Source organism: Stegodyphus dumicola, chromosome 3 (genome assembly GCF_044657685.1).
Source record: "Stegodyphus dumicola isolate Sdum_Otavi_A_Nest chromosome 3, ASM4465768v1".
Taxonomy (NCBI): domain Eukaryota; kingdom Metazoa; phylum Arthropoda; class Arachnida; order Araneae; family Eresidae; genus Stegodyphus; species Stegodyphus dumicola.
In genome coordinates this window covers 243,114,506-243,139,219 of record NC_140770.1, presented here as the reverse complement: position 1 = coordinate 243,139,219, position 24,714 = coordinate 243,114,506, and the positions used below count along the sequence as shown (strand labels likewise).

The window sequence follows — 24,714 nt, the reverse complement described above, 5'->3', positions numbered from 1 at the left end:
CAGATGAGTGAGCCAGATTTACCAAAAGTGCATGCAAGCTCCAAAGATGTACAGCTATCCTATTGGAATGGCCATTGTAAATAATAACAGTTAGTAATCTTTATAATAATACTTAGTTTATTCCAAAGATCTTAAATTACTAGCCTAGCATAGCATAGCATAATAACACAGAGCAATATAAGATGAATTAATAAACAATACAAATGTGGTACACATGTTTCTTTCACATTTTCTTCTGCTAAACTTATCCATTCGTTAATAATTTTAATTCCAGTTATCATTTTTCTAGAGTATTTGTTCAAGTTATCGTGTAAATTTCCTTTTCTTCCTCTTTTCCCTCTTTTTTCAATGGAGAATTCTAGAAATACATTATATTATAGCTTAATGATTAGATCAAGACGTTTTTGCCAGGAACGTTGATGCAGCAAATCATTTTTAATGAATCTAACATTTCGTTTGAATTTTCCTTGAACTATAAAACAAATAATATTTCATAATAGATATAAATGATATGAAATATTGTTTGTTTTCCACCTTGGCCAAAGAACTGAGATATTAATTTATCATGCTATTTTTGAAATTTAAAATATTTTCCGTGTATTACAATAATTCTATCGAGTCATCTGGAAAGTTATGCACTTATGCACTTTTTTATGATAAATGCAAATGAAGCAGTTCGACAGCATAATAAAATTTCATTGAATCACATAAGCACTATTTTGTCTTATGACTTTTTGCAACCTTTTCAGCAGCTACCATCTTTTTCTGAAAATAAGACATCCTCCGAAAATAAGACCGATCGTGATTTTCGGAACTTTTTGTAAAATAAGACATCCTCCGAAAATAAGCCCTATCGTAATTTTCGGAACTTTTTCTAAAATAAGACATCCCCCAAAAATAATCCCTAGTTAAAATAATGAGACAAAAAGAATTCATTAAAAAATGCTGTTGATTTATTAAGTATGAGTAATAATATGTTTAGCTTTCCTAATACTTGTATTTCAGAGAAATGTTTGAAACAAAATATTCCGAGAAATTAATTGTTTACCTCTACAGTTCGTTTCAAATTAATTCTTGTAATTTATCTTAACCAGTTCACCGTTTGCCCCGAGAGAGATACGTTCACAAGAAAGGCATCGTCATCCGTTAGCATCGACAGACTCTCGTCGGGGTGAAATTTGGGCTGAACCATAACCCCTGAGACACATACGACGCAGCTACCTTTTTTCAACCCTCCACAGAATTAGTCGAAAATCAAAAGGGATGATTGATGGGTTACTCATCTTCTCAGCGGTGTTGCACTAGGATCACAGCAGGACTGTTTCAGGAAAGTAAAGGATGGGGACATTTTCGAATAGCTACCCCCTCAACATAATTTATGAGATTCACAACAGCTTTCTCCCTTTCTATTAACAAACAAAGGGATTTGAATGCTATCTTTTCAATTCTTCTCTTTTGTTACAGGCCATCAAGAAAATAATAAAGCAAAATTCAAGGACATTTCAAATACTAGCTAATGCCCTTAGTTTTACTTTATATAAAGTTTTTTCTTGACAATTAAAAATTACATTTACATTGTAATAGATTGCAATAGATTTGGGGTTGGGTGCAGGAAGTGGAAGTGGGGCTGGGTGCAAAGGGGAAAATATCTGCTCTGAGGACTACACCAGTCTTTGTGTTTTATGTTGCCCCTTAGGGGTCGTTATTCACCATCCTTCAGTGTGACAGGTACGCTGTTCAATCTGATTTGAACAGAACTTCTAAATAAGCTTTCACAGGTGGTGAGAGGGGGAAAGAAATACTCTGAGCCCAGTTTTAGGCACAATAAGTTTACCTTTGGATGCAGAAAATGGCACGAAATGTTTGTGATTTTCCTAACGGCGAACTGGTTAAAAATACAACATAAGGCAGCAGTCTACATTGAGCGACAGTGCAGGTATACAACGTTCATTCATTTCAGTCTTGTAAGTCTGATTATTTCCTCATACGTAATTTTATTTAAAAATCAAGTGAATAATTTTTAACCCCAGTTAAAATGAGTACAAAACGAAAGAGCTATTCCATCGAGTACAAAAGGGAATCTTGGAAGACTCCAGGGATGTAAATCTTGCAGCATTCTGTAAAGAGAAGATGCTGAATCTCCATATGGTTCGTAAATGGCGTGCAGACTACGATTACCTGTGTCTGTTGAAGTTATCGTAAAATACTATCTGGGCTAAAAACAAAAAGCAATTAATTAAGTACAAATAAACGAGGAAGCATGTTAAGGTCAAGCAACGCAACCATTTTATTAGCGCATGCTACAGTCGGCTTAAGAAAAACTAGAGAGAGTAAAAACATGAGTTGAGTAGTAGTTTGTCTGATACAGAGTTGTTACCACAATAGTGTCAACTGGTGGACCAAGGAAATGAGAAAAAACGCTGAGTTGGATCAGGTCGGAAGCCGTTATTTTCTGAGTTGGAAGATTGCATCTGGGAATGGATTGCAGGCAGGAGAGCAATGGCTTTGGTTGTGCGCAGGGCTGATATTCAAAAATTTGCCCTTGAAACAGCAATTGAATTTGATATATCCACAGAAGAATTTAAAGCATCGTCACACTGGTTGGACAACTTCCTTAAACGATATGAACTGTCTCTAAGGAGATCAACAACATTGTTTAAGCTGGAAGACAATGAAGTTGTTAAGCGTGCACTTGCGTTTAAGCTTTTTGTTGATGGCATCGATTTTTCGAAATACCAACTCTGCAACATGATTTCTATGGATGAGACCACGGTATTCCTAGGCCAAGGAGCTCAAATGACAGTTCACCACAAGGCTTCTTTGTCAATTTACGTTCTTTCTACCGGTTACGATAGTGCACGTGTTACCTGTATTTTGGCGATTCGTCTAGATGGCAAGAAAGTATCGCCATTTTTAATCACTAAAGGTAAAAATGACCAGATTCAACGTGTTTCAGGAATTTATGTCATTGAAAGTGAAAAAGCCTGGTGCACCCAAGCAGTTATAAGAAAGTGGGTTGATTTTATGCTGCCACCACTGTTGAGGGATCAGAATAGAGGTTTACTAGTTTGGGATTCAGCCAGTACTCATCGCGCTAAAGACACGAAAAACTTTCTTGCTGAGAGGAAAATTGATCAAATAATGATTCCGGCAGGAATGACTGGTTACCTCCAGATACTTGACATTGCAATAAACAAGCCATTCAAGGATCATTTTCGGATGGAAATCAATGAATATATTGAAAACAGAATGGTGAGAAATCATCGAGGTAATTTTGTAAAACCAGGCTTACAAGAAGTTGTGAATTGGGTAAAAAATTCATGGGACAAAATAACTGATAGTGATGTTTCAAATGCACTATGAACAGGCTACTTAGACAAGAAGTATTCATTTAACGATAGCTATATCACAAGACAGGAGAGATTTGGACCAATGATTCAACAGGAAATGGATTTAGAAGAAAATCAGAATATAATTCAGAATTTTATTTATGACGATGTTCCAGGAGAAGATGACATGACTGTAATTGAATAAATTTAAATTTCTGTATTCTGTGTAAAATAAATATTAAATAAAAATATATAAATATACTTTTATTTTTTCCCTTCCCTGAAAATAAGCCCTAACGCATATTTTGGACCAAAAAAGAAAGTAAGACAATGTCTTATTTTTGGAAAAAGACGATAGTTGAATTTCTTTTTGCAAAGAGGTTATCTAGGTGCTGTTTGATAGTATCCAAAGATGTGAACTCCGGACCATTGAAGTGACTGAAGAGAGGAAAATCCAAGGGCCAAGACTATGAGAGATGATACATCCCAGCTACACCCAATTATTCTGTGGGCTCTTTGCTTTGATCTCTGTTTTAAACTGTCATTTGGGAATGGATTTTTGGGGGCATTTTTTGTTTAATTTGGTGGCAAGAGCTCATATTACATTGAAACCTTAGTTCAAGAATTTTATCTGTTCCTGAAAGCCATTCATCAATCAAAATATTCATAAACCGAAACAATTTCCATTGTAGGAATTAATGTAAAATATATTAATTCATTCCTAGATCACAGATGATTCATTATTTTACAACTGTACTTTGTGCACAAGTTCATAATACATAATAAATGGAAATTAGTAAATATTAAACAAAGAAACATAATAGTAAATATATAAAATAGACCAAAAACTTAATTTAATTTTACTGCACCTGTATAAATGAAAGGATACAGCATACATGGAAAATCAGGAAGATGTTATTTTGGATAAAAAATTTTATTCTATAAAAATATGGGATAAATATCTTGAATGAGACATCTTCTTCATCTTTTCTTTGTCTCTCCGTGAAACTCCACTCTGCTTGTGACTCACTAGGCATATGTTTTGCTTAAACTTTGCATCTTGCTTCATTTTGCACAAATTTTGCAGAATAGAGAAGTAGTATCATTTTCCTCTTCCTCCTCTTCTTCTGAAGGCATTTCTTCCACAGTCAACTTTTGTTGCTGCTTCTGAAGTTATTGTTGTTTCTGTGGTTCTTTCTTGTTGAGCTCATTTTTATGAGCCTCTGGTAACTTCTGTGTGTCTTACTTCTGAGCCATGGTTTTGCCTTGAGGCATAATGTCATAGATAATAAAAAATGTCCCAAATGTCAAGGTCTCTACTTGCCACCCAATCTTGCCATAATTTCCTCGGAGCCCAATTCATGATCTTGTAAGACACTTGATGCCAGAAATTGTTAATGAGATTTAAGCAATGGAAACTATTAAAATAGTGTTTCTTGAAGGCCTTATGTGTTAATTATATGGCATAGTAATCATCAGAGGCATTAACTATTCAGGTTATTTATTTATTTATTTGTAATTCTAGGTTTCACTTTATACAGTTCCTTTGTAGCTCCACCATACTCAAAGCACTACTTTTTGTTAATGCAGCTGCCCCCTCTCTGTGTTACTAAAGGTGGCTTACTCTGTGATCATTTTCTTGTAACATTATTGTATACTATTCACTTTTTATCTCCACTAATGAGCTGTTTCAGCAAAGAATTACATGGCAGAGTTCGAGCAAACATATTCTTCTGTGTATGGGTACCCATACATCCTAGAGGCATATATACCTTATTCTTCTTCAAATGGTCATGTACTGTACTTTTTGGAAAAATTAGTGCATCTGATAATTCCTGAACTGTATAACATGGATTTTCAGAGATAGCTTCTTTTAATAGGTTCTTGTGTGCAGTGGATGGTTGTTCAGAGTGTTCAGGTTGTCAGAGACTCATCATCTTTGAGGTTGAAATTTCCATGCTTAAACATGGCCATCAGAAGCAGCACGTTGTCCATATGAAGCACAAATTTTGTGAGCAGTCTGCTAGCATTTTTTTTTTTTTTTTTTTTTTTTTTTTTTTTTTTAAATAGAAGAGTACAATATGATGAAAATAAACTTTTGAGTTTCATATTCTTAGCATTGCACTAAAATAAAAATTATGCCCCAACACATGCTAGAATTGTGCAACGTGACTAGAAAAGACTATATTTAAACATCCACTTCAATCAAGGTAACTCTTTAGCAACAGAAGCAAAATAACTGAAAGAAAGCACATTTTGGTTTAAAAAGCTGCAGAACTTTCCAAATTATCATTTATATAGCTTTAAATTAAATTTATATAGCTAAATTTTTACTGCTGTTACTTTGCTATTAAATTTAGTGTAGTTAACATAGTCATTTTTCATTTTTAGAAGAGATAACAAAGCACAAAGGTCCTCCAGTATTTACAGAACAGGAACGTTATAAAATGGTTCGAGCTGTCAAATGGGTTGATGAAGTAAGATATTTACCTTTTTTAAATCCAAGTATAGTAATTTAATTATGCTCTTATATATTTTAACATGAGAATAAGAGGAGAATTGAGAGAGATTGTGCACATTGTTTTTTAATAAATGAGAATTTTAATCTAGGAATTTTTAATGAAACATATTAAAAAAATGGCAAAAAATATTTAAGGAAGCATGTTTTTACTGATTATTCAAAATATATATGTTCCTCAGACAGAAATTTTTTAACCTTCTGTTGTTTTCCCTAATAATAAAGTGATAAAAATCAATCTCTGCTAGTTCTGGCATTTTTCAAAAACATAATTTGCACTGGTACTCATTTGTAATCCATTTGCTAAATTCTGGCAACTAGCCACCAATAAATCTGTAAGAATACAATACCAGAGCTGCCATCTCTGTTTGTAAAATTAGGAAACTCGGGGTTTTTTTATATCTTTTAGTTTGTCATTAAATTATCAAATCTAATTATTTTTATAAAATAATGATATTGTTGTCTTTTAATGAAACTTAAATTGTGTGAATTCCATATCCTGTCTTGGTGATTTTCATCATTATGTTTATAAATAATTTTATGTAATCTGACTGCTTTAATGTATTACAGATATTTATACTGTATTTTTATAAAGATTTAACTATTGTTTAGTAGGTAAAAGAATTTGTATTCAATTTTGCTCTAAATTTCTGAGTGGTGCATTTTTAATTTCACCACATAATTAAAATCACATGAATTTTTAATTTTATTTTTAATGCTTAATTAAGTACTTTAATGAATAACAATTTTCCTTGCTTTCATTAATGTAACAATTTAAGGAAATTATAAAAAAGAATAAAATTGGGGCAAAATTACAACTTGACCTGCTGCGTGACTCTTTTTTGAACCTATCATGAAGACCTGTATTTTTTAGCTAAATTTGTATGATTATTTATTTTAGTCCATATCTTCATAAACTTAAATTCATTAAGATGACATTTACATTATTAAAGAAATTAAGAAAGGCAAAATATCTTAAATTGTAAGCTGATATGTTTCAAGTGACAAAAAATCTCATGACCAAATAAAAGCTGGTCATGCCACTCAGAGGATTAAAGTTAAATTCAAATTTGCAATAAAGAAATAAGGCGGTGTGTTTTATAAAAAAAATTCACATAAGAACTAGTTTTAATAATCTGAATCTGGCTTTCATTATAAAAGTAACTGTGATTTATTAGTCCGGAGCTATTTTGGAACTGCGTCACAGCATAATGCAAAAAATCTCCGTTTATCATATTTCAGTGTCAACAGTTCTGCAGTACAATTAAATTTACAAATTATTTGAATTTTTGTCGTAATTTCTCTCAACCATTAATTATCCTAACAATAAGATTAGCAAGGCCACATTAAGACTTTTAGACGCCCAGCACACTTAAAAGATTTTGATGAAGAGTTCCAAAAATCATTTTATGGTGCCCTCATTTCTTGACGGCCTCTAAGAAAAGGTTTATTTTTTTAATGGCTGATTCAGCTCTGGATAGTAGACTTACCATAAAACATATGCTGCTTCCAGAAGTTTTAGTTATACCCTTCCATTCAAAGCAAAAGAAGAAATGTTGAATATGTATAGTGCAAGTACAAATTCAAATAATTTTTTTCACGATCTCTGAAATGATTTATCTCAAGATAATGTTCTGCTAAATATTGTTTGCTATGGAAATTTATATGAAAATTCAAATTAAGTTTCATTACAATTAATATTAAATACGTATATCATCATAAAGTTATTTCATTTAGGTAAAAGGAGTTAAAATCTGTGTAAAATATGTACTTAATTTTTGTGAAAGAATCAATTTACATAAACTATATAGATGACTTATTTCATGTATTTGCTTAATACATGAAATGCATTCTTTTTAATATCAGGAAGGGTTGTAATTTTTTTCATGCAATGTTGCTGCAAGAAGTTTTGAGTATACTTTACTGTTCCGACAAAAAGAAAAAAATAATTTTCTGAGTTAAAAGATTGTGAAATTTTATACTAGCTATATTCTTCTCTCATTTATATTTTTATCCTGAGTAACAAGTTGAATATTATTTACAATAAAGCAAAGTTATTTGTGTATGGTTTTATATGGTGAGTTTTTTGTTAACACATTTAGTTCCTTAATATGTTCCTAAATATTAGTATATTTTTTTAATTAACACATTTCATATATGTTATTAGCCTTCAAACTCTGTTCCTTGCAACTTCACTAGAGGATCTGCAAATCAAAATTTGAAGGAAATATTTGGGTGCTATGTTAACCATGAAACTAAATATCTAGAATAGTAAATTGAACCATACTTTTTAATTGTCAATTTAAACTGTGGAATAGATATTTTTTTATGAATAAAGTCCTGCTCAGTCAGGTTTAAGTAAAATGGCTTAGGGAACCACAAAGAAGAATCATTGATAAGGACAGAAGCCCATGCATTTATACTGCTCGATAACTGTACAAAGATATATAAACTTCTTAAGCTGTTTGGGAAGGGGGGTCCCCTCCATTGCATGAAAACTGTCTGACATTTTCGATAGCTCAGCTTGAAGTAATTTGCATTCTAAAAGATTCAAGTTGCGTTTCTTAGGTATTTGTAAAATCTTATCATACTGCAAGAATGATAAGATTTTGATAAGATTTGTAAAATCTTATCATACTGCAAGAATGATAAGAATGATAAGAAAAGTTACAGAAATATTAACTTGTTGGAGTATTTTCTAAAATTTTGGTTGTGCAGCTAGGTTTCCATCTTATCTTCACTCAATATAAGTGATTTATGACTGACATCTTGTATTCTACCTTCTGATAGCAGCCAAAGATAGGAGCTGTTCAGGGTTTAACTGAGCATATATGTTATCCTCTTTTGATGCAGTTAACTTCTCTGACAGAGGGTGTTTATTATGTAGCTTAGCTTTTTAAATATATGAGTAATTTTAGAGTTGGAGGAAGTATGAAGTGTTTAAGAAATGCATTTGGAAGTAATTCAGAAAATACAGCATGTTTTTAATCAAAGTAGACTTTTATTTCCATTCATTTCAAGATTAAAATGGATCATTTTTAAACTAAATTTTTTTAATAAATGATCTAAAATCTGAACCTCCTTGGATAACCTAAATTTGTAGTATGGTTTTTAATCCAGAAAATATTGCTACTGATAGTGAATAAATGCTGCACAGAGGTTGTTGAGAACAAAAAAAAGTGTTGACTAACAATTTGGTGAAAATTGTCAACATGAAATTTACAAGACTTGTACAGTGTTGTAACTGAATAAGAGATTACATCTATCTACAGAATTAAAGAGCAAATATTAACCCCAAAATTGACACAATTTGAATAACTTGAAATGAAAGAAATGCTTAATTAAGCTAACAAATAAATGTTTAGCTTTTTTTTTTTTTTTTTTTTTTTTTTTTTTTTTGTTAAATTTTTTATTAATTTTATTTAAGGACATACATGCTTCATTATTTTATATAGTACTATTTCATATTTTTAGGTTTATAATTTCTACATGTGATCTTATTAAATTTTAATTGATGATTTTATATGTAGAAAAATCTCAAATCTGGAATCCTCAAAGTCTTGATGAGTCCAGATCTCATACTTTGTAAATCAGGGTTTATTTGTTTTGGGTTTATTTGATTATGGCAATGCACTCAGGGGTTCTTTGTCTAAAGGAAGGAATGCCTTTGGGGAGGACTAAGGGAAATTGGCTTGTAATACACGTTACACATGGAGAAACACCTATGCAGCCATTCCATTCATCAGGATTAGAACACTGGACCAAATTATCATTGCTCAGCAATTTAACCACTAAACAGCTGTTGGACATTTAATCATCAGGGACTCAAGGGCATTGAACTGAGGTTGCGCATACATTAATTTTCATAAGGGACTGGCATTTAATGTGTTCTGACTGAGAATTATCTAGAAGCAAGGGCTCAGAGATAATTAGAGTCTTTTGTACAGATTATAGAAATCTCATTAAATCCAGCATCTTTTATCTGATTGATTCTTTTTTCACAGCTAAAGTATGTCTGATTCTAATTTCACTGTAATAAGAAATCTCTCTAGTTATTTTCTTTTATGCTATGGTTCAAGAATATGGCAAGCAGTGGTAGAAGAATCTAATAAAATAATTAAAATTTATTTAGTCTAAGAAAGTTTGAAGTAGAAAATGAGAATAGTTGGCTCTGAATGTAATGTTTTAAGTAAGAACCAAGAGTTAAAATGAGATTTTGTGAAACATATGTGATATATTATTGTAGCAATAAGGAAGTTTGGAAAAGTTGAAAATTTGGATTTATTATTGGAACCAGAAAAACAAAATTTATAATTTGCCTGTCTGTTTTTTTAATAGTAATAATAGTTTCTAAAAATATTTCTTCTTTCAAATGTATTTTGTTAAATAGAAACTAACATAATGTTTTCCTTTCAAGTACATAGAAAGGTACTTTTATGTAATTTTCATTCTAAATTTTAAAAAAATTTAAAAAGTGCATTTCAGTTACCTGTGCTTTTATTATTACCTAGTTCTAAACAGTTTTTTATCTCAATTTTTTAGACATTACTTGATTTAACTTTATCATCTATAATATGTTTAGGTGGTAGAAGCTGCACCTTACATTACAACCATTGAAACTCTGGATAAGTACAATTGTGACTTTTGTGTTCATGCAGGTATGTTAATTTTTATTTCTTATATACAAATTAAGGGTTTTAAATAATGTTTATACGTAGTATTTTCGTATGTTTAATAATAACATTAATAATACTATATTTCAATTAGAGAATAAAAGTTTTTGAAAGTTTTTTCTGTATAGTTTTTACATTAAAAATGTGGCAAATATAGTTTTCGTATACCTATTATGTTAGCTCAAATAAAACTTATGCATAGTGGAATTGCTGTGTATATTAATTAAGTATCCGTGGTTTCTGTTATCTGCAACTTTTTGCTCCATAATACATATTTTGAAAATTAAGAAAATGAGTAGTTTATAAGATATAAAATGACTGCCAGCTTGGAGAATGAGTTATAAGATGACAGAATACCTCAAATAAACATGGTTTATCATATAGTTAAATGGATGCCATGGCTTCATCATTAATGAGGGGAAAATATTGTTATTTTGGATCACTCTTGCATTGCTTTGATACACAATGTTCTATTATCCCTTGAAACTTTACAGAGTTTTATACATGCTGTATTTTATTGCATTATTCTATCTTAAAAATTAAGATAAAACATCAGAATACCAAAACTTCTAGAGAGAGAGTATATGCGAAAAGTGGGAAAATACAATATAAATATTGTAACTGTAACTGTATCTATTATTATCTTTAACCATAACTGTAATATAGTATAGTAGATGAGTAATGTAGAATAAACGATGTTTGTGTACATCTTGTAATCATCACTGAGCACGTACCCAACACATATAAAATACAACACATGGCGCAGCCCGTCGTTGATTAAAAAAGAAAATCTTTTTTGAAGAACCATGCAGTTTCGGTAAAGATGTTCTAAATAAAAACATCATGGGAAATTGTTTACTGTGAAATCGAAACTTATATCGCTGGTAAGTGAGTTGTTTATTTTTATTGGAAGTGGCTAAAAATATGTATATATAAACTATTTAAATTCCTAAATTAAATATGGATGGATTAAAGCCACCAAGTAATCTAAGTTTTGAAGGAAATTTAAGCAAAAATTGGAAGAAATGGAAACAAAAATTCCAAATTTATATGTTAGCGTCTGGTGGTATTACTAAATCACCTGAAATTAAAGTAGCTATTTTATTGCATATAATTGGTGAAGAAGCACTTGAAAAATTTAATACTTTTAATTTAAGTGAAGAAGATAAGAAGGATGTTGACAAAGTAATTGAAGCTTTCGAAAATTTTTGCATACCGAAAGCAAACGAAAGTGTTGATAGACATATATTTTTCTGTCGAACACAACATGTAGGTGAATCGTTTGATGATTTCTTAACCGATTTAAAGAAATTAAGTAGCAACTGTGGATTTGCATAATTAAAAGATAGTTTAATAAGGGATAGAATAGAAAGTGGAATTCTAAATAAAAATCTCAAAGATAGATTATTAAGGGAAGATCAGTTAACATTGGAGAAATGTATTAAAATGTGTAAAGCTTTTGAATTAGCAGAACTTCAGCTGAAAACTTTAACTGAAGAAAATAAAATAGAAGCTATCAAACGTAATAAATTTCGACCTTCAGAGGAAAAAAGTCAGCCTTGTAAGAAAGACTTTCATGTAAAACTAAAATTAAGGCTATTCTAGATATAAAACCACCAAAAAATGTGAAATAATTAGAAACTTTCCTGGGAATGATTACATATGTTTCTAGATTTATACCTAATGTATCAGAATTGACATCATGTTTAAGAGATTTGTTGAAAAAATAAGTTATCTGGAACTGGAATGCAACACATGAAAAAGCATTTAGAAGACTAAAAGATGTCTTGTAAATAAACCAGTTTTACAGTATTATGATATAAACATGCCAGTAGTTTTATCTGTATATGCATCTCAAGAAGGACTAGGAGCAGTCTTACTGCAGAATAATTTACCAGTGGCATATGCATCTAAGGCATTAACAGATACACAGAAGAATTATGCTCAAATTGAAAAGGAAACTTTAGCTATTGTATTTGCGTGTGAGAAATTTCACCAGTATATATTTGGAAAAAATATTACTGTGGAAAGTGATCATAAACCACTGAAATCAATTTTTAAAAAGCCATTGAATAAATGCCCTGTAAGACTACAAAGAATGCATATAAGATTACAGCCATATCAGTTTGAGATAAAATATAAACCAGGAAAAGAACTTTTTATAGTGGATGCATTATCAAGATCATTCACTGATAAATGATCAGATTTCTTTGAAGGAGAAATAGAAGCTCATGTTGGATTAGTTGTAGAATGTATACCAATGTCTAATGGTAAAATGGAAGTTTTTCAACTGGAAACAGAAAAAGATGAAGAACTACAAGTTTTAAGAAAATTAATTAAAACTGGATGGTAAGATGAAAAATATATGGTTCCAGAACTGGCAAAACCATATTTTAACTTCAGAGAACTATCAGAAGCAAATGGATTAATATTTAAAAATTCCTGTGTTGTTGTACCAAGAAGTTTACGAAAAGATATGTTAAGCAGAATTCATTATGGTCATTTAGGAGTAGTAAAATGCAAGATCAAAGCAAGAGAAATATTATATTGGCCAGGAATGTCCAAAGAAATTGAAGATTTGGTACTGAATTGTCAAACAAGTTTAAGTTTACAAAAAGCTAATACTAAAGAACCAATGATATCTAAAGAAATACCTAATGGTCCATGGGAAGTATTGGGAACAGACCTCTTTTACTTTCAAGGAAGGGATTATCTAATAGTTATAGATTATTTTAGCAAATATGTTGAAATTGGACATTTGGAAGATTTGTCAAGTGTAGCAGTGATAAAGCAATTGAAATCAATTTTTGCAAGACATGGTATTCCAAAAATAGTATATTCGGATAATGGTCCACAATATAATTTCAGGAAATATAAAAATTTTGCAAGAAGATGGAATTTTGAAACCAGAACTTCAAGTCCAAAATACCCACAGTCTAATGGAATGGTTGAAAGACATATTCAAACTGTCAAGCGAATGTTAGAAAAAGCTGTAGTTGACAACAAGGATCTATATTTAGTTTTACTGGAATATCGTAACTCTCCTATTTCAGATGAAATTAAGTCACCTTCTGAATTGATGTTTGGAAGAAAAGTAAATGGATTGATGCCTATAAAAGAGAATTTCATCCAAGCTAAATGATATGAAGACCATTAACAACATTTACTGAAGAGACAACCCTTACAAAAAAGTTATTATGATAGGAATGCAAGACCATTAAAACCACTGAAAACAGGAGATCATGTTTACATAAAAGAGAAATGGAAAAAACTAAATGAAAGAGGGAAAATTATAGAAGAAGCAGAAAGACCATGTTCATATAGGATTATAAGAACAGATGGAAGAATTGTAGAAAGGAACAGAAGAGACCTTCTTAAAGGAACTAATCAGGAAGTGTTTGCAATACAAAGCAACTATGAGAATGAAGTTATAGATGAACCCGAGATACATGAAAATAGTAGGAGCACTACAAATTTAGATGTGCCGGTAAGTCTTTCAAAATCTAACAGAAGTGTTGTGTCACCAAATAGTGAAAGAGGTATAGTATCATCAAATTTTTCAAATGGACATAACTACGTCACTCGATCTGGTAGGACTGTTAAGAAACCTTATTATTTAAAAGAATATGTTTAATTTTACTACTATTATTATTTTTTATAAAAAAGGGAGATGTTATAAATGTAACTGTAACTGTATCTATTATTATCTTTAACCATAACTGTAATATAGTATAGTAGATGAGTAATGTAGAATAAATGATGTTTGTGTACATCTTGTAATCATCACTGAGCACGTACCCAACACATATAAAATACAACACAGATACTGCATTTTATTATTACTTCATTCCTTTTTTAATCTTACTATATATATTTCCCTGTCAAGCTTTAGTATATTACATTATATAAATTACATTCTGTATAGCCCACAAATTCATATAACTACATAGGTCTTGAAGCTACCAGCAGTTATAGTAGAGCCAATATATATTCAATTTATATAAATGACTGTCAAATCTAAATCAGATGAAATACCAAAGAATTAAAGCTCTGAAATTAGCATAAATTCCCCCCTTTCTCTATAAATTGTAACCTTTTAAGTAAAAATAAAACATAACTTTAGTCATAGAATTATTTCCTTGATTTCAGATACAATAATACATCGAATTAAGGCTAAATTTCCATAAGCTTGGTAAGTTGGCACCAAACTATTTTGGCCTTCAAAATTTGTCGAATTTTTTTTTTTTTTTCGGTGGCAATGAAAGCACTAAAATGTGATTTTTAAACATAAACAGAATAGCAACTTTTAAGTTTTGCAGTACTGAAATGCCGTTATTTGATGTAAACAGAATAGTAAAATGAGATGATAAAATAATAGATGAGTAAAACAAAGTCCAACAGCTTTGCGAGTAAAAACATAGTCCTATCTATGTATTCATCATAAAATAGTAGAATGAATAACTCTTGTAAATAATTATTGAGTAAATAAATATATACACTTATCAGATCAGAACATTGCAAAGTGAATTTTAAACGTAAACAGAATAGCAAATTTTTGTTTACAGTGGTTATTATGTGCAAACAGAAAAGTAAATGAAAAAACAACGTGCATCAGCTTTCTAAGTAAAAACAAAGTTCTCTCTTTGCTACTAAATCTGAATAAGTGACATCTATAAATGGGTGGGACTTAGCTTGTGACGTCACAATGTATTCTCTACCAGATATAGAAATAAGTACAATAAGTTGTTTATAGTATTTCAAATTGCCATGATACAGTAACTGAATTCTACCAATTATTATAACAGTAAACACGGTAGCAACGTAATTAAAAATAAGAAACTCATCCTTCTTTAAAAAAACTCTTGAAACTTACTAATACATTCACAAAAATCTTTATTTCCGAATTAACCCAAAGATCCCCAATCAAAATCATCACATTCTTCAAAAATATCACAATCATAGGAAGACACTTCTTTCAGCAAAAGATGTTCTATTCCTTCAGATTCCACAGTCGGAGAGCTAATCATTTTCAGTTTCAGTGGTACTTTTCAATATTCTGGATAAACTGATTTAACATCCTCCAAATATTTAAATATTTTTTCTCCTTCCGAATTTAAATTACTCATCTGAACCTGCCAATAAAAGAATACAGCCATGAAACGATGTAAGGAATTCTATTTTTAAACACTTTTCTCAGTAATCTATTTTCATTCTCTAAACCATTAATAGTATTCAATTTATCTTCAGCAGAAACAAATTCTGCCTTTTTATGATTTGTAGTTTTATGACTAGCATCACAAAAAAGATTATCCACTCTAGCATACTGCTTTGCTGAATCTGAAAAGATAACTACATTTGTCTCCTCATGGCAATAATGTTTCCCATACGGCCACGGATTCCTTTTACTCTTACTTTCTACTTCGAAAAACGAGCCTTGCTTATCTTCCTTACAGTAGATACCAAACACAATAATTTTCATTCCTCCTCTAACTCGGCTGCACTCATACTTCCTACGGCTAAGAAAAGTCTCATCCAAAAGAATTGTTTTTCCTTTACCTCCCAGTTTGTGGCTATCATGAGATACAATAACTTCACGAATTTCTCTTCGAAAATTGAAGTAGTCAGTAACAGTTTCTGATGATATACTACTTTCATTCCTGTGTTTTCTCCATGCATTAATATTATTCAAAAGGAAAAGTACAGCCAATTTCATAACGAAACCAAAAATAATGGCTACAATATCCCTAAAAGGTATTTGTGTTCCAAAGAAGAAGGTGCCCTTCAGTGGATTCACTGTACCACTACATCTCAAAGCGGTAATCTTATTCTTACAAATCCAACGCCAACCTAGCTTTTTACTTGAATCCTTATTAGCAAGCATCTTTGTAGAACATTTCAGACAGTGCACATCAATTTCAATTGACGGAATTAAACCAACTTCTGAAATAAATCTTATGACACTTACCTCAGACTCCAGAGTTGTCAACTAAGTAAATATGTTGAAATTCACTAATAACAGATGCATCATGAACTCATTAAAATATTTAAGTTACTATCGTCGTAAAATTCAACACATTAAACAACTTTCGTTCGAAACTTCAAAGCTTTAAATATTCCACATCTTTTGATTGCTACATGCAAGAAATAAAACTTTAAAAAAATAATAATAATTAACTAAATAAAATTAAATGAAAACATTCATAAATTATAAAAATCACATCATCTGAAATCCAACATTCTCCCACCAACAACAGCTTAACCTTCTGCAAATATTTATATAAATATAAAATTAAACATATATATATTAATAATATTAAACAGTAAAACTTTTAAAAACAAACACAGTATTTCAAAATTAAAATTTTTAAAAAAATCTTCTGGCTACACTAAATTTGCACTCTTACAGTTACTGAAATAAAGCTCTAGGTATGCCACAAGAAAACATACGGCCAGAAACCACAAACAAATCAAAATCGCACCAAATAAAAAACCCTTGCCAAGCTTGGCACTCGTGCTGATTATGGAATTTTAACAGCAATTAAAATGAGACATAAAATATGACACATAAATACTTATTTTGAATTGCATGTAACATATTCAAGTTTTTGTGTACACTATTAATAAATTTCTATTTGTGATCCTTTTGTTGTCCGAAATTTATCCAGGTGATATTCCAATTCCATCCATATGTTGGTCAACATTACATGAGGGATGGATGTTATAACTTCGCAGCATTACAGCGATGTAATGCTGGGATATTGTTCACTGGTGTTTGGTAAACCTGGCCATTGACATAACCAGTGGAAGGAAGAAATCCAGTGGTGTTTATGTCTGGTGATTGCTGAGGCCAGTTTATGGGACTATCATGCCCAAATAATTTTCCCAGAAAGGTTGTATTCAAATAGGCACAGACATCTGTCAATGAGGTTTTGTACCATCCTGTTGGAAAATTTAAGTCTAGAATGTCCTCAGTCTCGAGCACAACAAATAACTGCAACATATCAAGATAGGTGTTGGCTGTTAACATCTTTTCACTGAAGAAAAAAAAGATCCTATGATTTTGTTGTGTCTAAGACCACACCACACATTCAACTTAGGACTGTCTCTGACAGTCTCAAACACAGCAGGGGGACTCTCGGACTCCCATATACTTCTAGCTTTATGTTGGTTGACAACACCATTCACAGACAGCATGGCAACAGCAAAGTCATAACAATAACAAGCATTGTAATCCGTTGTTTGTAGGAACTGCACAATTTTGACTTTGTACGTTGGATTCAGTGCCCTTATATCTTAAGCATCTGCAACTCGTGAGGCCCAGTGGACTGACTTCTTGGGACTCCTTATGAAGAACTCCCTCACTGTTTAAATTGTCTGTGCACTAGGTCCAGGCCTTCCTGTTCCAGAAAGATAACAGACGCTGTCAGTTTCCTTAAACTTAGCATATCACATCTTGATGCTTTTAACATCTGGTAGCTGTCTAAGGTATGCCATCTTGAATTGTCTCTATACTTTTCTGGTGACTGTATGTTGTGATACTGGCAGACACATTGAGCTTTCTACTGGTTTGGGTGCATGTTTCTGTCAGTGGTGTCTCATTCTGTTGTTGTTATGTCACTGCACCCTGTAACAAAGTAAAAGTAAGTATGTACATGAGAACATGAATATGTTACATGCAATTACAGGTAAAAAGTATTTGTCTATGTGTCGCCTGTTCATGTGTATTTTATGCCTTATGAATATTTGTAATCAGGGCAAGAATTCTGAGACACCTGATTTTAATGGTTTGATATTTGGTAAGAAATTGACTTAACATACTGTTTTCACTCTTCAACTAAGAACTACGTTCTAGTAGTGAAGAAACCAATAAAGCAGCAGTCGATGAACACACATTATCTGATGAAATGCATGCAGAAAGCACAAGCATTCCTGCAGTGTCTTAATTGATAAATAAATGTAAATTTTTTTCATGTAATAACTAAAAAGTGTAATATTTTTATCATAAAAAATGCTATTATTTTTAAAAAATGAATATTATAGTTTTCCACTATTATGGAATCCAGACTATTCTGGATTTCTTTGCTAGAACAAAATAAATTTGTTTTGTTTTTAATGAAGAATGTTAAAAAATAGACAGTAAAGTTTACAGTGAAGTATTACAAAATTTGCATGACTTATAATCAATATTTCAAACAGTGCTAGGAAGACAGTTCTTTAATTTGAAATCCTTTCACAAGACATCTGAGCCAATATATATATGCTGCATCTGATTTTAAAAAATTTGTTTTGATTACTGATTCTGGCATAAATCAAAAGTTTAAAGAAATATCATTAAACAAATTTTGAAAAAGTTTGGCAGAAAACTATTCAAACTTATCAAAATGAGTTACTCAGAAATCTATTTCGGACACTCTCAAATGCAGCATATCAACTACTCACCATATCTCTGTTGAAGAAGAATCTTGATTTCAATTACTGTTTTTCTAACATCACACAAAACTTTATATTCATGTATTGCTCAATTTTCATCCATGTTGTGTCATCACCAAGAACACAATGCTGCAATGAAGATACTCTTATTTTTATATGACCATCACCTGGTAAAACCTTTCAAAAGCACTTTGGAGGTCACAGAAAGAATCTAAAATCAGCTGCTCTCTTCTGCCATGAAAATTATTTCTCATTAATTCTAAACCTACTTTCTAGAAGAAAGGTTAGATTACACATGTTAAAATCTCAAATAGGTAATTCAATGCACATATAATTTCAATTCATACAATTTTTATTATTTAAATTTCATGCTGAACTTGTAAAATGTTGCAGATCCTAAATCATGCAAGTATTTAAGAAAATATGTTTATTATGTATAAGTCTTTAAAAATGACAGAATGATCTGTACATATATAATTGACTTACCTGATATGTTTGCTACACAAGCAGATTTTACATAGTAATCATATATCACAATAATAATATTTATTTTGACAATAATATTTATATTAGTTTATTCATAATAATACATTATTAAATTCTCCAGGTCAGTGATATTATCATTTGTGACCTGTAACATCTTTTATCTTCTGTTAAACAAAAGTGATTTATTAATAGAGTGAACTAACTTTATTTTTTTTTTTATTTTTTATTTTTTTACATTTTAAACTCACACATTAAAAAAGAGGTCTTAAATATTGTCTGTGCTCATGGCAGGCTCCTCAAGTGCAAAATGTGCCACCAATAACAGCTAAATTTTTCAGTTAACAGTTTAGTTTGTTCTTTAGAAAATCAAAAATGTTTGATCCGTATTATGACAAGGCTGTTTAAAAGACATAAATAAATTTTCATTTGAGTCATTTTAAGCAATTTTTTTTTCTTTTAACTAAAAGCATATTTCATTCAGTTTTAAAGCTGTTTAATCCATGTGCTTATTTCTGTGATATTTTTTGCAGTTCTTTGATTACATACTGTTGGGCTAGAGTATTGAACCCAAAATTGTTTTATATTGGTGCAAGGTAAATAAATAAAAATTGTTAGTTGTGATTTCAATTGTGAGCAAGAAATTGTATTCTGGTTTTCTTTATTTTTGACCCTTTGCAGTTACAGTCAGTTCCCAATTAACTAAGTCGCAGCTTATCCAGACCTTGTGTAAAAGAAGTTAAGTTTGTTTATTGTGAAACAGTGGAAAAGTAATTATCACAGGCTATCAGAATTAAGGAAAATTTCTATGGGGAATTTTAAAAAAAGAAGAAAATGCATGGAATAACAGCAATAATAACAGTGTAATAGCAGTTATGTGAAACAATGGAAAAGTAATTGTCATGAACTATCAGAATTAAGCAAAATTCCTGTGAGAAATAAATAAGAAAATGCATGGGATAACAACAGCAATAGCAGATGATGATGCAGAATGTAGGAATTATTTTTGTTACATTACATTATGTAATTACGTATAATCGGGAATATATAGCATTCTTAAGTCATCCATTAAAAAAGTTGCTAAATTATAAAAATAAATTAAGTTTATAGGCATTAATTTTCTGTTTATTATTGACTCCTATCAAAATAAGTAAATAATATAAACAAATCACTGTTCTTTCTGTTTTGAACTGTGTTGTTCTTCTTTTAAATGCTGATTTAATTTCTTAGCCATGTGAAACTCTTCTCCAAAGTAGACTTTAAAAATGCAGAAAATTGTTAATAGCATTTTTCTATTAACTATAATATGAATTATTTCTTTTTCTTTTCTTTCTACCCCAATTTTGTGGGCATTGTCCATGGTATTACTCTGATTAATCAAGGATCTACTATGTATCAGTTCAGCTCAGCAGCAGCAGGGAAAAAAATTTTTCTTGCTATTATAATTACAGAATAAGTCAGTATTTCCCAAGTTTCATCAGGTTTTCCCTATTGGTTTTTAATATTTCTAGTTATTATTGTAATTTTGAGATAGAAGTTCTTCAAGTATCTGTATGCTTGCTGTAAATGTTAAATGTGTGTTGTAGAAGAAATGAATATTTGTATCTGTCCAATAAACATGCTCATGCAGTTATAGCAATATTGTTTTATTTAATGAAATGAAATTTCAATTTTCAAGCTTTTGTTATTAAATTTTTAGTTATCAGGCTAGCAATAATAAATAATGTAGATTGAGATGTCATTTATGTGGTTAATTTCACAATTTGTATTTCGCAAGCAAGAATATTTAATATTATATAAGTCACAGTACAAAGGCATAATGGAAGGTGTTTGTGATATGTTTTAGAACTGCACACTGAAGAAATAAAACCTGAACTTGAAGCAAAGCCATGCGTAAGTCACTATCATCTGTTGAATTATCACTAATAAGCAAAATACCTAATGCTAATAGTAATATAAATATAATGCAAGTTGAAAAATTTAATTAAAACTGTGTAGGACAGTCAAGAGGTTGTGAGATTTATAGATGAGAGTTAAAACCTTAGTACTGCCATAGTCTTTCAGTGCACATTCTAAGAATCTGGCATTAAATGTCATTTTTGTTTAAAAAAAATAAAAAAAAAAAAAAAATAGAGCACTCACATTCCTGACAAAATCATTTGCTGACTAAAAAAACATTTTTTAGGGTAGGGCTTATACATATATGTAACAAAATGAGGTTAAATTGAAGCTGCTTTATATGTCACAGTTTTTAGTTGATATGTTCATTTTAAACTAGGAACTGGATTATTTAATTTAGGCAGAGTTAACGTGATCTATCTGCCTAAACTCCATCTAATTTTGATGAATGGTTCTCTGAGGGAAATTTTAATTGAGGAATAATTCCTCAAAAAATAGCACATCTGAGGGTTGTTTATCCGTTTCATTCACTGCTGGAAAGTTTGTGGCTGAGATCTCATATGATCTGTGGGCAGATCAAGGAGACTCTAAAGATCAGGTCAAACAGCATAAACTGTGTTCGTGATTCCCTTGGTTTCAGAAAGTTATTTTCTAGGCTGGTGCTTCACTGTAAGCAGAAAAAGAGTTGTGGGCTGATTCAAATAAAGTAAAAAAATATAATAGGAAAAGTTTTTCAGAAATGTGGATGTATGTGTGTAAACCATTGTTTTAACAGCAAATGACAGAAGAACACAAAATGTCAGAGAAACAGAAGAAAAAGAAAAAGCAGTTACAAAAATAGTTATATCTTTTGTTCTATAAGTGACCAGCTTTAAGATGTGCCATCAAAGACATAAAATAAATACGTTTACAGCAAAATCTTTTTAAAGTGTTTGCTTATTCACACACTGCTTGTAAAAAAATTATGAGTAAAATTATCTAAAAACTAGTTTTTCACCCAGAAACTTGTAAACCCATGTGTAAAATTGTTCTACAATTTCTCCTGGGAGGGGCGAGATAATTTTTTTAAATACCATACTTGCTATATTAATTTATTTTATGATTTGATAAATTATTTAATTGCTATTTGTGAAGGAAGAGCTGAGAAAAATAGTTCTCATTATCAGATAAAGCTATAGGAGATTATGAATAATTTTTAATAAATGTTAAACAAGACCAAGGATTTAATTGTTTTAAGAATAGTTTCAATGAATAAAGACATACATATTCTCAAATAAATTTTGAATTAATTGATGATGATTAAGCATATTGAAGAAAATCCACTTTGAGGTGTTTATTATTTTCAGCATGTGATAAAATCATCTCTGCAATCAAAGATGTTTTGTTTCTCTTTAGTATTATAAAAATATTTTTCTGAATGCAACACAAATTGATCACATTTGACTAATTGCAAAATTTACAGCTAGACCTTCTGTTTTGGTTGCTTACACAGAGATTGCAAAGCTTTCTGCATGCTTGTTTTTAATTTATTTTTCAGACAGTAATATATTTTATTAATATTTGGATATTTTTCTGTGCTATTTATACTTTCAAAAAAAAAGGTTGTGGAATAAATAGAATTTTTTAAATTAAAATTCTTTTTGAGTTATAATTTTATTTAAGGAGGAAGATCTGGTTTCATGACCTGACACCCATGAATGCTTTTCTTATTAAAAAGCAGAGAAAACATTGGTGTTTTATACATATAAATATTAACAAATTTTGAAACTTTTTAATCGGGGTATGGGTCTGTAATCTAAAGTTTCCAGAACTTGAAAAAAACTTTAAAAATCTGAAAGCTTTCAGATTTTACATTATGCCCAAAGGTACTTTTTTTAAACTTTTTGTGTGTTTCTTTTATACACTCTTTTGCAAAAAAATCAAAGCACCATGAAGGAAGTGGTTGTTTTTAATGAAATTGAATATGTGTATAGCTCATACACAGATAATAAAATGATTAAAAAAATCAAGGTCATAGTACCTGTTCACTGCTCACATTCACCCATTGAGTGTTCAAATCAGTAGATGGTCGAACTACCCCTGATGGCAGTGCATGCTTGAATTTGTTGACGCAAGGAGTGGTAGAGGTTCCTAATGTCATCCTGAGACACATTTTGCCAGGCATTCCTCAGACAAGCACTATGAGATGATGGACGGTACCACGGGAGGTACCGACGTGGCTGTAGTGCATTGAACAGTCAACAGTGATACCGTTGGGCCGGTTCGAACAATCATCCTATCTTGCCTCGCATTTGTGATCCTTGGCCTTCCAGAGCCTTCGTTTCGTCGGCAATTTTCTTGTAGCAACCATTTCTGCCAACATCTTTGCACAGCAGTGTCTGTACACTGCAGGTGGCAGCCTATTGCTCAGTGTGACTATCCAGCTTCAAGCAACCCTACTATGTGACCACGTTCGAAGTCGTTTAGTTGTCTGTAAGGTCTTCGATATCATCGTAATGGCATCTTTAGTTGCTTCTTTATGGAATTACACAGGCAGCAACAAAAAAAGATAAATTTTCCGCCTCTGTTACTGGTTTTATACTTTGCGAATTTCGCACTAGAAATGTGCACTGTGATCACAATTCATGTTCATTTGCCTTGAAAATTTGACCATTTGCATGTTTGATCAAAATGTTTTTGCATACCAAATATCATCACAATCGCAAAAATCCTTCTTGCTGCTTCAATGTTTTTGCAAAGAAGTGTAAATTAAATATCATGTTCTTCGCACTTAAACCATAAAATTCAATTCAACAGCAATATCACAAAATAATTTTAAAATGAGCATATCTTTAGAATTTCCGATACACAGTCTCATGCGCTGGGGATAAAAGTGTGTTTTTTTTCGTACAATGTTGCCATTGCTCACTTTGAAATTTGATTGCTCTAGATACTGTTGTTTTATCACAATGCAAGAAACATATCAGGTTCAATGTTCCTTCTAACCTTCTTCGGGAACATGCAAGGACCTGACTTGGAACAGAGAGCTTACTAAAGCTATGTTCAAAACTGTGGGAAGTAAACAGGATACACAAGAAGGGTATACAAAACCCTTTATTTTTCTCTATTTACAATGACTTCCGTACTTCGGAATACACCGACCCGCTACTTAAGGTCAAAACGTAAAAGTATAAAAATAAAACTAAACTCTAATTTAACTTTAGAATAATAAACATGGAAGATTGGCCTTATATTAACAGGAAGCGTATGTAGTACAGGGAACTGTGAACACTACAATACGTTTAAAATTTATCAAGAGGATTAAAACCTCTGGCCTGGAAGGCAACAAGCAACTGCGTAACTTCTAAGGTAAGCGGCCTGCTTCGACTCACTGCTTCCTCTC

The 24,714-nt window shown here is 31.1% G+C and overlaps 1 protein-coding gene across 1 annotated transcript in view; it reads left to right on the top strand.

Moving 5' to 3' along the window:
• Nucleotides 1-24,714, top strand: part of Pect (phosphoethanolamine cytidylyltransferase) — a 94,256-nt gene that overhangs the window by 30,140 nt on the left and 39,402 nt on the right. The window contains exons 4-5 of the mRNA XM_035358379.2: nt 5,721-5,806; nt 10,430-10,505. Of these exons, the coding sequence (XP_035214270.1) occupies nt 5,721-5,806; nt 10,430-10,505 (162 nt within the window). The remainder of the gene's footprint in view (nt 1-5,720; nt 5,807-10,429; nt 10,506-24,714) is intronic.